General features: G+C 38.1%; 1 protein-coding gene across 2 annotated transcripts in view; it reads left to right on the plus strand.

The window, feature by feature from the left end:
- The window catches only part of RNF128 (ring finger protein 128, E3 ubiquitin protein ligase), a 232,474-nt gene that overhangs the window by 214,215 nt on the left and 4,548 nt on the right, over positions 1-13,711 (plus strand). For both annotated transcript variants that reach the window (XM_006889895.1, XM_006889894.1), the window contains exons 3-6: positions 2,780-2,851; positions 5,365-5,447; positions 10,160-10,256; positions 11,966-12,134. In XM_006889895.1, coding sequence (XP_006889957.1) covers positions 2,780-2,851; positions 5,365-5,447; positions 10,160-10,256; positions 11,966-12,134 — 421 coding nt within the window. The remainder of the gene's footprint in view (positions 1-2,779; positions 2,852-5,364; positions 5,448-10,159; positions 10,257-11,965; positions 12,135-13,711) is intronic.

Below are 13,711 nucleotides of genomic sequence, written 5' to 3' on the forward strand. Positions count from 1 at the left end.
CCTCTGAAAACCCTCTGGAGGGTCAGCTATGGCTCATTTCAAACTCAATGGAACTCAACAACATCAAAATCACACAGAAAGAGATTCCCCATCTTTCTCCCACAGAGCAGCTGGAGGATTTGAACTGTGTGCCTTTGGAATTAGAGAGTAGCTTCTTACACTAGGCCACCAGAGCTCACTTAGTTACCCTGTGAACCTGGAACAAAAACTTGTCCCTGTGGTTCAACTTTCACCTAAACAATAGATAATTCTATAAGATGAGCCATAACATCAGGGAGATACTCACTCCTTAGATTAACTACTCAGGTAAATTCAAAAGAGCAACAATTTCCAAGGATAAAGCCCAAAGAGTAGAAAGGGCCAGGATTGAAGAATTAATGGGAAAGACGGTTACAGGAGGTGGGAAGAATGCAGTTACATTGTGGATATTGTAATTAATGTTATAAAACAAAATGTGTAACCAGAATTACTTAGCTTTATAAACTTTCACTCAAATCACAGTTGTTGTTGTGGTGGTGGTGGTGGTTGTGTACCATTGATTCAGATCTGACCCATAGCTGATCCTCTAGTGTGTTTTCAGAGGCAGTTAATCATATGAGAAGAGATTGTCCATCCTTCTCCCGTGGAGCAGCTGGCATATTCAAACTGCGTGCTTTCAGGATTGCAGAGCAATTTCTTACCACTAGGCCACCAGTGCTCCCTCAAATCACAATTGTTGTTGAGTGCCATCAAGTCACCTGTGAGTCATAGAGACCCTATGTACAACTGCTTTGAACCCTGCTCTATCCTGAGCCAATCTCACTGTCTCTGACACATCTACCCCTTTTACCCCAGTCACTGAATCAATCCATCTCATCAAGAGTCTTCCTCTCAGGGGAGCTCTGGTGGCCTAGTGGCAAGAAGCTGCACTGCAATCCCAGAGGAACGCGGTTCGAATCCACCAGATGCTCTGCCGGAGAAGGAGGCGCAATATCCTCCTGTACCAGTCAGATCTGATTTGACGGTACACGCACACAAAATAATAAAAAAAAAAAAAGAGTCTTCCTCTCTTGTGCTGTCCTTCTACCCTTCTAAGCATGATGCCCTCTCCAAAGATTGGTCCCTCCTTGCAAGATGTCAAAAGTATGTCAGATGAAGACTCAGAATCCTTGCCTCCAAGAAGCAGCCTGGTTTCAGGCCCTTCTCCAGGATGAACCTGTTTGTTCTTCTGACAGTCCATGGTATATTCAACACTCTTCTCCAGCACTACAGCTCAAAGGCATCAACTCTCCTTCTGTCATCCCTAGTCATTGTCCAGCTCTCTGATGCATAGCACATAGTTACAAAGACCGTGTCCTGGATCAGGTGCACCTTAGTCTCCAGACTGGCATCGTTGCTCTTCAATATTCTGTAGATGTTCCTGAAAGCAGGCTTTCCCAATGCAATTTGTCTTTTTACTTCCTGGCTGCCGGTACCAAGAGTGTTGATTGTGGAGCCAAGTAAACTAAAACTGTTAACTATCTCAATCTCTTCACCAGCCATACTGATGCTGTCAATTGGTCCAGTGGTGAGAATCTTTGTCTTCTTGATGTTGAGCTTCAATCCATATTGAATTTTGCAGTCCTTGACTTTCTGAAGCAAGTGCTTCAGGCACTAGAAAGGGGGGGGTTATAGCCCCAGCAACCCGAGGGAGGGTCACCATGAGTCAGAACCATGTGTTACTTTTAAGTCTGTTACTTATGATGAGTGATAAATGCATGTCTGCCATATGCCAGATGTTGTCTTAGATACTTCACATTATCACTAATTTTCAACCTAGATGCCAGATGAAAGAGGTCTACTTGCTGGAGATGAGGAAGACTTTTAGGGGCACAAAGAAGCTGTTGATATTCTTGTGATCATCTCTGGTTCTGAGCACCTGAATTTTGTGCAAGTTCTGTTAAATTAAATCATTTTCGTTCAAAATAGGAAGACTGCTTATCATCTGACCATACTGCACATACTATATTCCATTCAACATCCACCCAGGTGGGAAGCCCAGTGTCTTCTTCAGTTTCCACATATGGATTAGGGTTAGGGTTAGGATTAACCCATATAGACTGACACAGTGACTGCTGCTATGGGCTCTGATGTGTCAGGAAATGTGAACATGGCACAGTACAGGATCTATTGTTCATAGGGCCACTATGGATTGTACTCAATAGCACCTAACAATAAAAAAGTTAAAGCCTATGAATTATTATCTGGAGAAAACTAATGTGATTTGTAAACTTTCACTCAAATAAAATGGGTTTAAAGGGAGGAGGAGGTAGGGAGATTTGTAAGTGAAAAGTAGTAAGTAATCCAAAATTACAAATAATTTTATAAATAAAAATTACTTTCTGAAAAATCTGAAAGGTAAGTAAAATGTAGTAATCTTAAAATTCTCCCTCATGTCACCATAAATGGGATATTATGGGAAATTGTAATTTTAAAAATTAATTTTAACAGTTACTTACTGACTTTTGCATTGAAAGGAAACTCTGGTGGTGTAGTCTCTAGAAAGTAGTGCTGCTAATCACAAAGGTGGCACCTCTCAGGCTATTTGAATCCACCAGCAACTCTGTGAGAGAAAAATGGGCACTCTCCTGCAATTTTCAGCTCCCAGAAAGCCTGCTGGAGGCTCAGCTGTCAGTCAATTCTGACTTGACAGTGATGAGTATAGGTTTACAGGAAAAATATTTCATAGTTCTCTGTAGCTTTTTATGTCTTAATTTTTCAAGAGATGCTTTTTCTAATTCCTTTTTTATTATTATTACAGAGACAATTAAAGGCAGATGCAAAAAAAGCTATTGGAAGACTTCAGCTTCGCACACTGAAACAAGGAGATAAGGTATATGTGTTCTAAAGCAATACTACTTGGCTTCTGTTCAATCTTAATATCACTGCAAAATATGCTTTTTTAAAATTTTTTTAATCTTTTGTTGTTATGTACCATCAAGTCAGATCTGACTGGCACAGGAGGAGATTGCCCTGGTAGATTCGAACCACGCACCTTTGGGATTGCAGCACAGCTTCTTGCTACTAGGGAAAATATGCTTTTTGTTGTCATTTCTAAATCTTGTTGTTTCATGAAGTTGATACTACTGGTAGACTGAATAATGACTTCCCAAAGATAGCCAGACCCTAACCCCTGGATGTGGTACATTGGGAAAGCCTGAAGTCAAGGACCTCTCTAAAATTTAAGGAGCAATGTCAGTTTTTAAACTAAAGGTGCACCCAGTTCAGGCCATGGTCTTTTCAATCACTTGTTACGCACCTGAGAGCTGGACAGTGTTAAAGGATGTTGGAAGAAAAATTGATGCCTATAAGCTGTGGTGTTAGAGAAGAATACTGATTATCCTGTGGACTGCGAAAAGAACAAACTGATATATTTTACAGACAGTGCAGCCAGAGTGCTCCTTAGAATCAAGGATAGCAAAGTTTTAAAACCCATACTTCAGACATGTTGTTTGGAAGGGCTATTCCTTGGAAAAGGGGCATCATTCTTTGAAAGGTTGAGCGTCAACAAAGGAGAGGAAGACTCCCATCAAGATGGATTTGACACAGTGACTGCAACAATGGTCTCATGTATGTTAGAGGTGATGAGAATGGCACAGTATAGGACAGGATTAGTATCTGTTGTTCATAGGATCTCTATGAGTCAGACTCAACTTGACAGCACATAACAACAAAAATCCCTGGACGTTGAGTTACCTTAAATGGCAAAAGAGTCTTTGTAGATGTGAAAAAAATTAAGGATCTTGAGATAGGGAGATTTTCCTAGATTGTCGGAGTGGACCTTACGAAAGCAACAGAGGGTGATTTGACCACAGCTTAAGATTTAGTTGTACCTGTGGCATTTTGTGAATTGTAGAATCAGAAAAAATATTAGTTCAATGTTAATATTTCACTTTCCTATGTTCCCCTTTTGTTTTCTTTTGTCTTTTTAAAATGAGAATACTTTTGAATGGTTTCTTGATAACTTAGAGTTGTATCGTCACTTAAAAAAATAAAAACAAAACCTCAAACTCATTGCCATTGTATCCGAACCAGCTCATAGTTGACCATCCAGAAAGTTTTCCCGAGTCTGTAAATGACACAGGAAGAAATTTCCCACCTTTCTCCATAGTCGATTCAAACTTCCAGAGAAGTGACAACTATGGATTAGCAGCACAACTACCTACATGCTACACTACCAGCCACTTAGTAGTTGTTAACATTTTTTTTGGGGGGGGAAATCTTTAACTTTTTTTGCATGTTTTTTTTTATTTCTCAATTTTTTTATTGTGATTATAATTAAAGTTTACAGAAAAGTTGGATTTTCATTCATTCATTGTTGCATGTTTACCTCCCTACCCCCTCAGTTCACTTAAAAAATATTCATTCGTTGTTTTACAACCTCTTCCCTCCCTCCCCCAGTCCAATTTGCTATGCACATATTATTCTAGACTGTTGTCATACAGATAATACATACTCATATATTCCTTTTAAACAGTTCTTTCCTTCATCTGCTCTAATACAGTGTTCATTATTTATTCCCTCTTTTCTCAGTTTCTCCCCAACCCCCATGTTAGTCCTGTTTCTATAACAGAGGTGTCATGCAGTATTTGTCCTTTTGTGACTGAGATATTTCACTCACCATAATCTCCTCCAGAGTCACCCATGCTATGTAACATTTTATGAGTTCCTTGTTTTTCAGTGCTATCTAGTATTCCATTATATGAATATACCATAGTTTTTCTATCCATTCATTTGTTGATGGACACTTGGGTTGCTTCCATCTCTTTGCTATTGTCAAGAATGCAGCAGTAAATATGGGTGTGCATACATTTGTTTGGGTAGCAGCTCTGATTTCTTTAGGGTATATTACTACTAGTGGCATTGCTGGGTCAAATGATATTTCTATTTCTAATTTTCTGAGAAAGCACCAGACTGCCTTCCATAGTGGTTGTACTATTTTACATTCCCACCAGCAGTGAATAAGCCTTCAAAGCTCTCTACAACCTTGCCAACATTTTTTGTTTGCTGCCCTGTTGAACTTTGCTATTCTTGCTGGGGTGAGATGATATCTCATAGTTGTTTTGATATTCAACTTTTATAACAATTGTAGTTGTTGTTGTTGTTATTTTGTGCCATCAGGTTTTCAAAGGCAGTAAATCACACAAGAAGGCACTGAACATTTTTCTCTAACAGAGCAGTTGGTGGAGTTGAGCAGCATGCCTTTAGGCTTGCAGCACAGCTATATACCACTAAGCCACCAGAGCTGGTGTTTATAAAGGATGAATATAATTCATCCTAGTTCATTACAGGAATATTCAATTATCTTCAGATATTTAAAATCTTTTTCTTATTCTTTATTCACAGGAAATAGGCCCTGATGGAGATAGTTGTGCTGTGTGTATTGAACTGTATAAACCAAATGATTTGGTGCGAATCTTAACCTGCAAGTAAGTTCACTTTTCTTTCACATCATCAATAAGAATAAGAGATCTGTAAATATGGTTGTGATGAGAGAAAACTATGTTGAATGTTTATAAATTAATGTAATAAAACTATTTATTTTAACATCATTTAAATATAGAAGGATGCCTTGATTTTTGTTATTAATGCTGAAATTGCTATAATTGTATAAAGTTTTCATAATCTGGCAATTTGTTCTTTACTATTTCATACAACATGGAAAACCTAACCAACAATTTTATGTCTATAGTAAAATAGTACTGGATTGTTTCATTTTTAATTCATTCAGATTAACAATCCTTTTGAGACTAAAATAAATTTGCTAAGACCTATTTGAAAGTTAGACCAAATGAATCATACTATGACACCAAAGCAATGATCCATGAAGAGAGCAAAACGTTCTTATAAAGACAGAGGAGAAAGAAAAGAGAATCAATGAAGAAAGCAAAAGGTTCTTATCAAGACAGAGGAGAAAGAAAAGAGTATCAAGAAGCTAAATCAAAGGAAAGAAATGCAGAAGTAAAAGAAAATTTCAAAGGTCAGCTTAAGAAGACAAAGCAAAGCATTATAATGGAATGTGCAAAGAATTGGAGCTGGAGAATACAAAGTGAAGAATTAATTTGACATTTCCCAAGCTGAAAGATTTAAAAATTAAATTCAAGCACTGAGTTGCAATACTGAGAGATACCATAGGCAAAATCCTGAATGATCCAGGAAGTGTCAAAATAAGATGGAAATAAAGAATAATAATTAGTTTTCAAAACACATGAATGAGAAGAAGAATTGAAAAAAAGATGATGATGGAAGGGATGCCCAGAGTCACTGTTATCAAAAAGAATTTACTCTGAAAAATTTCAGGAAGTACCATATGAACAAGAGCAAATGGTAACAAAGGAAGAAGTTCAAAATGCACTGAAGGGCAGTGGCAAAAGATAAGGCCTCAAGAATCAATGGGATATCAGTTGACATGTTTCAGCTAACATGTGCAAGCCTGGACATGCCAGTTTGTGCTAGGAAATTGGGAGGGCAACTACTTGGTCAACTGAGTAGAAGAAATCTATATTTGTTCCCATTCCTAGGAAAGGTGATCCTACTGTCCAAGTTATTGAACAATTTTATTAAAATTACATACAAGCAAAATATTTCTGAAGATCATAAAAAAATGGTTAGAACAGTACATTGAGAGAGAACTGCCATAAAGTCAAGTTGGATTTAAAAGAGTTCTTGGTAACAGGGATGTTATTGATATCAGACAGACCCTAGCTGGCAGCAAAGAATACAAAAAGTAGTTTGTTTTATTGGCAATGCAAAGTCATTATTTGGCTGTGTGGATCATAGTAAATTATGGCTAGCATTGAGAAGAAAGGGAATCCAACACTGACTTATACTCATACAAAACCTGTACCTAGACCAAGAAGCTCTTGTCCAAACACAGCCAGGGAACACTGCAGAAAGGGTGTGTGTCAGGGTTGTATTCTTTACCCACACCGATTCAGTTTGTATTCTGAGCAAATCATTCAGGAAGCTGGACTCTATGAAGAAAAATGTGAGATCAGGATCAGAGGGAGACTCATCAATAACTTGTGCTATGCAGGTGACACAACCTTGCTTACTGAAAATGAGAAGGACTTGAAACATTTGCTGCGGAAGGTGAAAGACTACAGCCTTCAATATGCATTGCATCTCCACATCAAAAAGACAAAAATCCTCACCACTGGAGTGATAGGCAATATCATGATAGATAGAGAAAAGATTGATGTTGTCCACAGTCATCACCCTTGGTACCAGCAGTCAGGCTATCAGGAGATGTATGGCACTGGGAAAGTCTGCTGTCAGAGACCTCTCTCAATACCTGAAGAACAAGAAAGTCACTTTGTTTTCTTCTTTTTTTTTTACTTTTCTTTTGTTTTCTTTTCTTTTTTTTTTTACTAGTCACTTTGAAGACTAAGGTGTGCCTGATTCAGGCCATGGTATTTTCAGTCACTTGCTATATACATCCCAGAGCTGGAAAATGAATAAGGATGACAGAAGAATTGATGCCTTTGAACTGTGGTGTTGGGAGAGTACTGAATATCACATGAACTGCCAAAAGGACAAACAGATATGTCTTAGAGAAAGTGCAAGGCAAAAATGACAAATCTTCATCTTACATACTTTGAACATGTTGCTAGGAGAGGCTGTTACTTGGAAAGGGACATCATGCTTGGAAAGGTGGAGGATCAGTGAAAGAAAGGAAGACCGTTAATGAGATGAATTGACACAGTGACTACAACAATGGATGCCGGGCTGTCAGAGATGATGGGGATGGTACAGGATAGGACAGGTTTGAGACTTGGTTGCTCATAGGGTTGCTATGAGCCGTACTTGACTCAATGGCACCTAACAACAATATTTGAAAGTTAAAACCTTTTAGATTTCATTATTAGTCCACAATTATTTTTAACTATTAAATAGTGGTGTTTGTGAAATGCTCCACATTGCCTAAAATGTCAGTACTATATTAAGCTCAGTATTATTTTGTACTAATTAAGGAGTTGAACAGAAGATTGCAGAGGGCAGCACAGGAAGACAAAGTATTACAATGAAATGTGCGGGGAACTAGAGTCAGAAAATCAAAAGGGCCAAACTCGCTCAGTATTTCTTAATTAAGCTCAAGGAACTGAAGAACAAATTTAAACCTCGAGTTGCAATACTTAAGGATGCTTTGGGCAGAATATTAAATAATCCAAGAAGCATCAAAAGAAGGTGCAAAGAGTATACAGAGTACCGAAAGGAATTGGTGGACACAGAAGAATTTCATGAAACAATGTATGAGCGAGAGCTTGTGGTGATGAAGGAAGAAGTTAAAGCTGCTCTGAAAGAATTGGCAAAAAACAGGTCCCAGGAATTGATAGCATGCCAATTGACGTATTTCAGCTAACAGATGCTTCCCTGGACGTGCTCACCAAGTTGTGCCAAGAAATCTGGATGATAACAACCTGGCCAACTGACTTGAAGAGATCTATATTTGTTCCCATTCCAAAGAAAGGTGACCTGACAGAGTGCGGAAATTATCGAACAGTATCATAGATATCACATGCAAGCAAGATTCTGCTGAAGATTATAAAAAAATACAAGAACAGCACATCAATAGAAAACTGCCTAAAGTGCAGGCTGGATTTAGAAGAGGCCGTGGCACTAGGGATATTATATTTAATGTCAGATGGATCTTGGCTGAAAGCAGAGCATACCACAGGAATGTCTATCTGTGTTTCATTGACTATGCAAAGGCATTTCACTGTGTGTATCACAACAAACTGTGACTGACTCTGAGAAGAATGGCAATCCCAGAACATTTGATTGTGCTTATGCAAAACCTATACTTGGGCCAGGAGGCAGTCATTCAGAACAAAGCAATGAAACACTGCATGGTTCAAAATTGGGAAAGGTGTGCGTCCAGGATGTATCCTATCTCCATATCTTTTCAATCTATATGTGGAACAGATTATCCAGGAGGCTGGGCTCTATGAGGAGAAATGTGGCATCAGGATTGGAGGAAGATTCATCAACAATCTGCTTTATGCACAACCTTGCTTGCTGAAACTGAGGAGGACCTGAAGCGCTTGCTGCAGGTCAAGGACTGCAGCCTTCAATATAGATTGAAGCTCAACATCAAGAAGACAAAGATTCTCACCACTGGGCCGATTGGCAGCATCATGGTAGATGGTAAAGAGATTGAAATTGTTGACAGCTTCAATTTGCTTGGCTCTTCAATCGACACTTTTGGTACCAGCAGCCAGGAAATTAAAAGATGAATTGCATTAGGAAAGTAAGCTGTCAGAGACCTCTCCAAAGTACTGAAGAGCAATGATGTCATTCTGGAGACTAAGGTGTTCCTGATACAGGCCATGTCTTTGCAATTACTTGCTATGCATCAGAGAGATGTACAATGACTAGGGGTAGTGATAGAAGGAGAGTTGATGCCTTTGAGCTGTGGTGCTGAAGAAGAATATTGAATATATCATGGACTGCTAAGAGAACAAATTTGTCCTGGAGAAGGTGAAGCCAGGCTGCCCCTTAGAGGCAGGGATACTGAAGCAGTGTCTGACATATTATGGACATATTGCAAGGTGGGATCAGTCCTTGAAGAGGGACTTCATGCTTGGGAGGGTGGAGGGACAGCGCAGGAGAGGAAGACCCTCAATGAAATGGATTGATTCTGTCACTAGGGAATGGGGGAAGATGTGTCGGAGACAATAAGATTGGCACAGGATAAAGCAGGGTTTAGGGCTGTTGTACATAGGGTTACTATGAGTCACAGGCAACTCGATGGCACATAACAACAACAGCAAGCAATTATTGACAATTACTAACTGTACCGTTTTACAGATGGGGAATGACAAGGAACTGAAATCTGAAATAGTGAACAAAGACAGGTAGCATCTTAGTCATTTTTCAAGTAATGAGCACTAAAAATAATTTCTTGAAGCTAAAATGATGAGACTTTGCTATTTCAGAGCAGTGTATTACAAAATTTTCAAATTTTGTCCTTTCTTAGTGTGAGTTCTATAATAAAGTTTAACGGGGGTTGGGGCAGGGAAGGCATCCAGTAGAAGACTAAGAAAATTCACAGGGTAACTTGTTAGTGTATTGGGGCAAAGTGTTGTTATGGTTTTATAACTGATAACTCAATTATGTGGGTTTTCTTCCCTTTAATTAGCCATATTTTCCACAAGACATGTGTTGACCCATGGCTGTTAGAACACAGAACTTGCCCCATGTGCAAATGTGACATACTCAAAGCTTTGGGAATTGAGGTAAATATTGCCACACTGTTGTTTATATGAAAGAAATTAAGCACTGTGCACCTAGGCCTCTAGAAAAATAACATTATTTTTAGCTATGTAATGTGCCAGCCTTATACCTAAATCAGAAGTCTGTATGTCATGGAGACCATCTTGGGCCTACTCCATTTTCCTTTGTCCTCCCAAGTGTGTTTATTGTTTGATCAGTACTTTAAAATTATAAACTTGGCTTCTGATCCCTTTCTTGTTTTTATTTTCCTTTTCTTCGTTTCTAGTTTCTGTTACATAGAGAGACAAAACCCAAAGTCAAATGAGCATGTGCTGTTTGGAAAAAAAACATACTAGATATTAAATTATCATCTTCACTCTTACTCGTCACCATCAAGTCGAGATCAACTCATAGCTTGAAACCACAGGGTTTCCTAGGCTGTCAGTCACGTGGGAGGAGATTGTTCATGTTTCACCTGAGGAGTTACAAGTGTATTTGAACCTCCAGAGAGGTGCCGCCTTTGGTTTAGCCTCACAACTTTCTGTGGAGACACCACCAGAGCTCCCTAAATTAGAATATTGGATTTAATAAATGAAAAAACCATGTATTTTCACAATTGTGTGCTGGCGAGTCAGAACCGACCCATAGCTAACGCTCTGGCACATTTTCACAGGCACTTAATTGCACGGAAGTAGATTGTCCGTCCTTCCTCAGTGGTGCAGTTGGTGACTTGAACCGTGTGCCTTTGGGATTGCGGCACAGCTTCTTACCACGAGGACACCATAGCTTTCTATTTTCTTAGTACACACAACAAAAGTTGAGCTCAACAAAATCTTGACTTGAAATATATACATGACATTGATTCTCAATTCTCCTAGGGGGCAGTATAAGGTTTTAGTTTTTTACTTGTTTAGTTTGTTTACTTGTTTTTTACTTGTTGTTTGGGGGTTTTTTTGTTTGTTTATTTGGTTGGTTTGGTTTCAGTTTTTTTTTAGTGCCTTCCTTGTATGAGACATGTTTTCATTTGCAGTTTGCTAATAACTTAGATTATAGCATCTTTTCTTTAGCTTATTTGCTATTTGTAGATTTTCTGTGGATAGGTGTCTGTTAATCTTTTTTGCCCACTTTTAATTTGGGTTTTCTTGTTGTTGCCTCTCAAGAGTTCTTTGTCCATTTTTTACTCTTTTAAAAAATATTTTATTTTTCACATTACTTCTCATTGTTACATTTTCGAATTCTTCATATATATTATCTATGTGAGTTCTTTATCAGATAAATAATTTGCTTAACTTTTCAGTATTCTGTTAATTTGAAATGCTGCTCTAAAACCCTAAACAAATTTAAGACACTAATATTATTGTTCCTATTTTACATTTTAAATTTAAAAGACAAGAAATAATTTAAAAATAAATACTGGATCCCCCAAATGAATGAATCAGATGTACCCCATTCATTGGTGGAACCAGTTATTCTTACTTCTCTGGCTGACACCAAGAAGAGATTTTTGTATTTGTCAAAATGGATCATAGGCCAAATTGTATGCATAGGAATTGTTGGAATGGCATATATTTTATTATGTAGACTTTTACAACAATTTTTCCAGAGGAATTATATGCTTAAAAAGATTAAGAAGCTTTGTTCTAATAAGCCACTTCTCAAGAAACTTTGTGATGCTGTGGTGACTAAAAAAGATGTTCTCTGTCTTTTGATTCATTCAATTATTTTTCCAAAGGTGGATGTTGAAGATGGATCATTGTCTTTGCAAGCCCCTGTATCCAATGAAACATCCAATAGTGTCTCTCCACATGAAGAGGATAATCGCAGTGAGACTGCATCATCTGGATATGCTTCAGTACAGGGAGCAGATGAACCACCTATGGAAGAGCATGTACAGTCAGCAAGTAAGCACTATATAGAGAGTCAGCGAGTACCCCTCAAGTGATCCATTGTGGATGATATGACCTTGAATTGTGTAGGCCTCCTTTCCAGCTTGTTTTCTGTTCTTCCCTGAACACATTCATACTTCTTTTTTTCCTGCTTAAAAGAATGCAAAGCAGAGAGTGACCCTACCTTCAATTAGTGTACTCATATCCAAATATATCTGAACCAGATGGAATGCATAAGAAGTGAGGCCTGATTCAAAAAAGAAAAGGATGTATCAGGAGCATTTAAGATTTAATTTATTAACTGCTTACAGAACTAGAGAGAACGTTTCACGTTTAGAATTCCTTGTTTACTGCCAACCAGTCAGCCCTCAAGACAAAGGAATCTTGACATAATAAAATAGAAGTCCATTTATCAAAGTTTGCTTCATAGACAAAACTCTCTGGAGCCCGTCATCTTTACAGGTCAGAAACAATGGGTTTTTTTTTTCTTTTCATTTTTTTATTATTATTAAATTTTATTCGTTTTAATGAACATTTATAGAGACTTTGGGTTTTCATTCATTCATTGTTGCACTTGTTTTCTCCACCCTTCTCCCCAGTTCGTTCTTCTTTCCCCCCCACCCCCGAATGTCTGTTTTAATTGTCCAATTGCCATAGTGCTTATCAAAGCCAGTTCTGGTTAATCTCCTTTGTCAGTGTGTCCCTTGCCATTCCCTATCACTCCTCCCTGAGAGAGACTTCACCCTGATTCATAAGGAAAAGAGGATGGCGTATTCTCTTAGCTACTTCCTGCTGAAAAGGGACGCTGTGGGTTTCAGGGTGAAGGTCTTCTCTCACTACTCTAAAGGGCCCCTTTGGCAGTAGGAAACACATAGACTATTATGGAGATTGATTTTGGAACAATGTTTAAATATGGTATATGCTGCCACCTGTTGACTATCATGAAATGCACAGCTGAAACTAAAAATTACTGCATTATTTTTCAAATCCATGTGAATTAGTATTGCATCTTAGTAACTTTATGCCAATGATCTTAGAGAGTAGTTACCTTTTAAAAAAAAAAGAAAAAGAAAACTCCTGAAGCAAAAAATGTTTCTCCCCTTCTTTAATCTCATGTTGTTCGTGGATTTTCTCATTCCTCATTTTGACATACACTGGTTCTAACAAGAAAGTAGAAGAAAAACCTTGTCAAAATGTCTTTTGAAAGTTTCAACATCCTGTGACATAAACCTTTGTCCTCTTTAGGCTTATCAGTGCCACACGTATCATTTCTAAAGATGTCATGGGAATATTACCAGGCAAAACCAACTTCATAGTTATTGTAATCTAATCTTCAGACATTACCTGTAGTATAACGTAGTCATAAGAACCTTAATCATCTTTTGAATCGACTTTTCTACCTAACATAGAAAATCATCATCTCTTTGTCTCAGGTGATCTTTTGCTCACGTGATGATGTGGTAGTAGAATTTAGTGAAGATAAGAAGAGCAAGTAAATTGCTCTGGCAGGAGAAAGGCCGGTTGCAACACCCCCATGATACATCTTGAAGGATATGTACATGTACAGCCAAGCACAATCAATAAGAGTGCAT

This window comes from Elephantulus edwardii, unplaced genomic scaffold, assembly GCF_000299155.1.
Source record: "Elephantulus edwardii isolate Elephantulus edwardi_28Jun2011 unplaced genomic scaffold, EleEdw1.0 scaffold00083, whole genome shotgun sequence".
In the NCBI taxonomy this organism is placed as follows: Eukaryota; Metazoa; Chordata; class Mammalia; order Macroscelidea; family Macroscelididae; genus Elephantulus; species Elephantulus edwardii.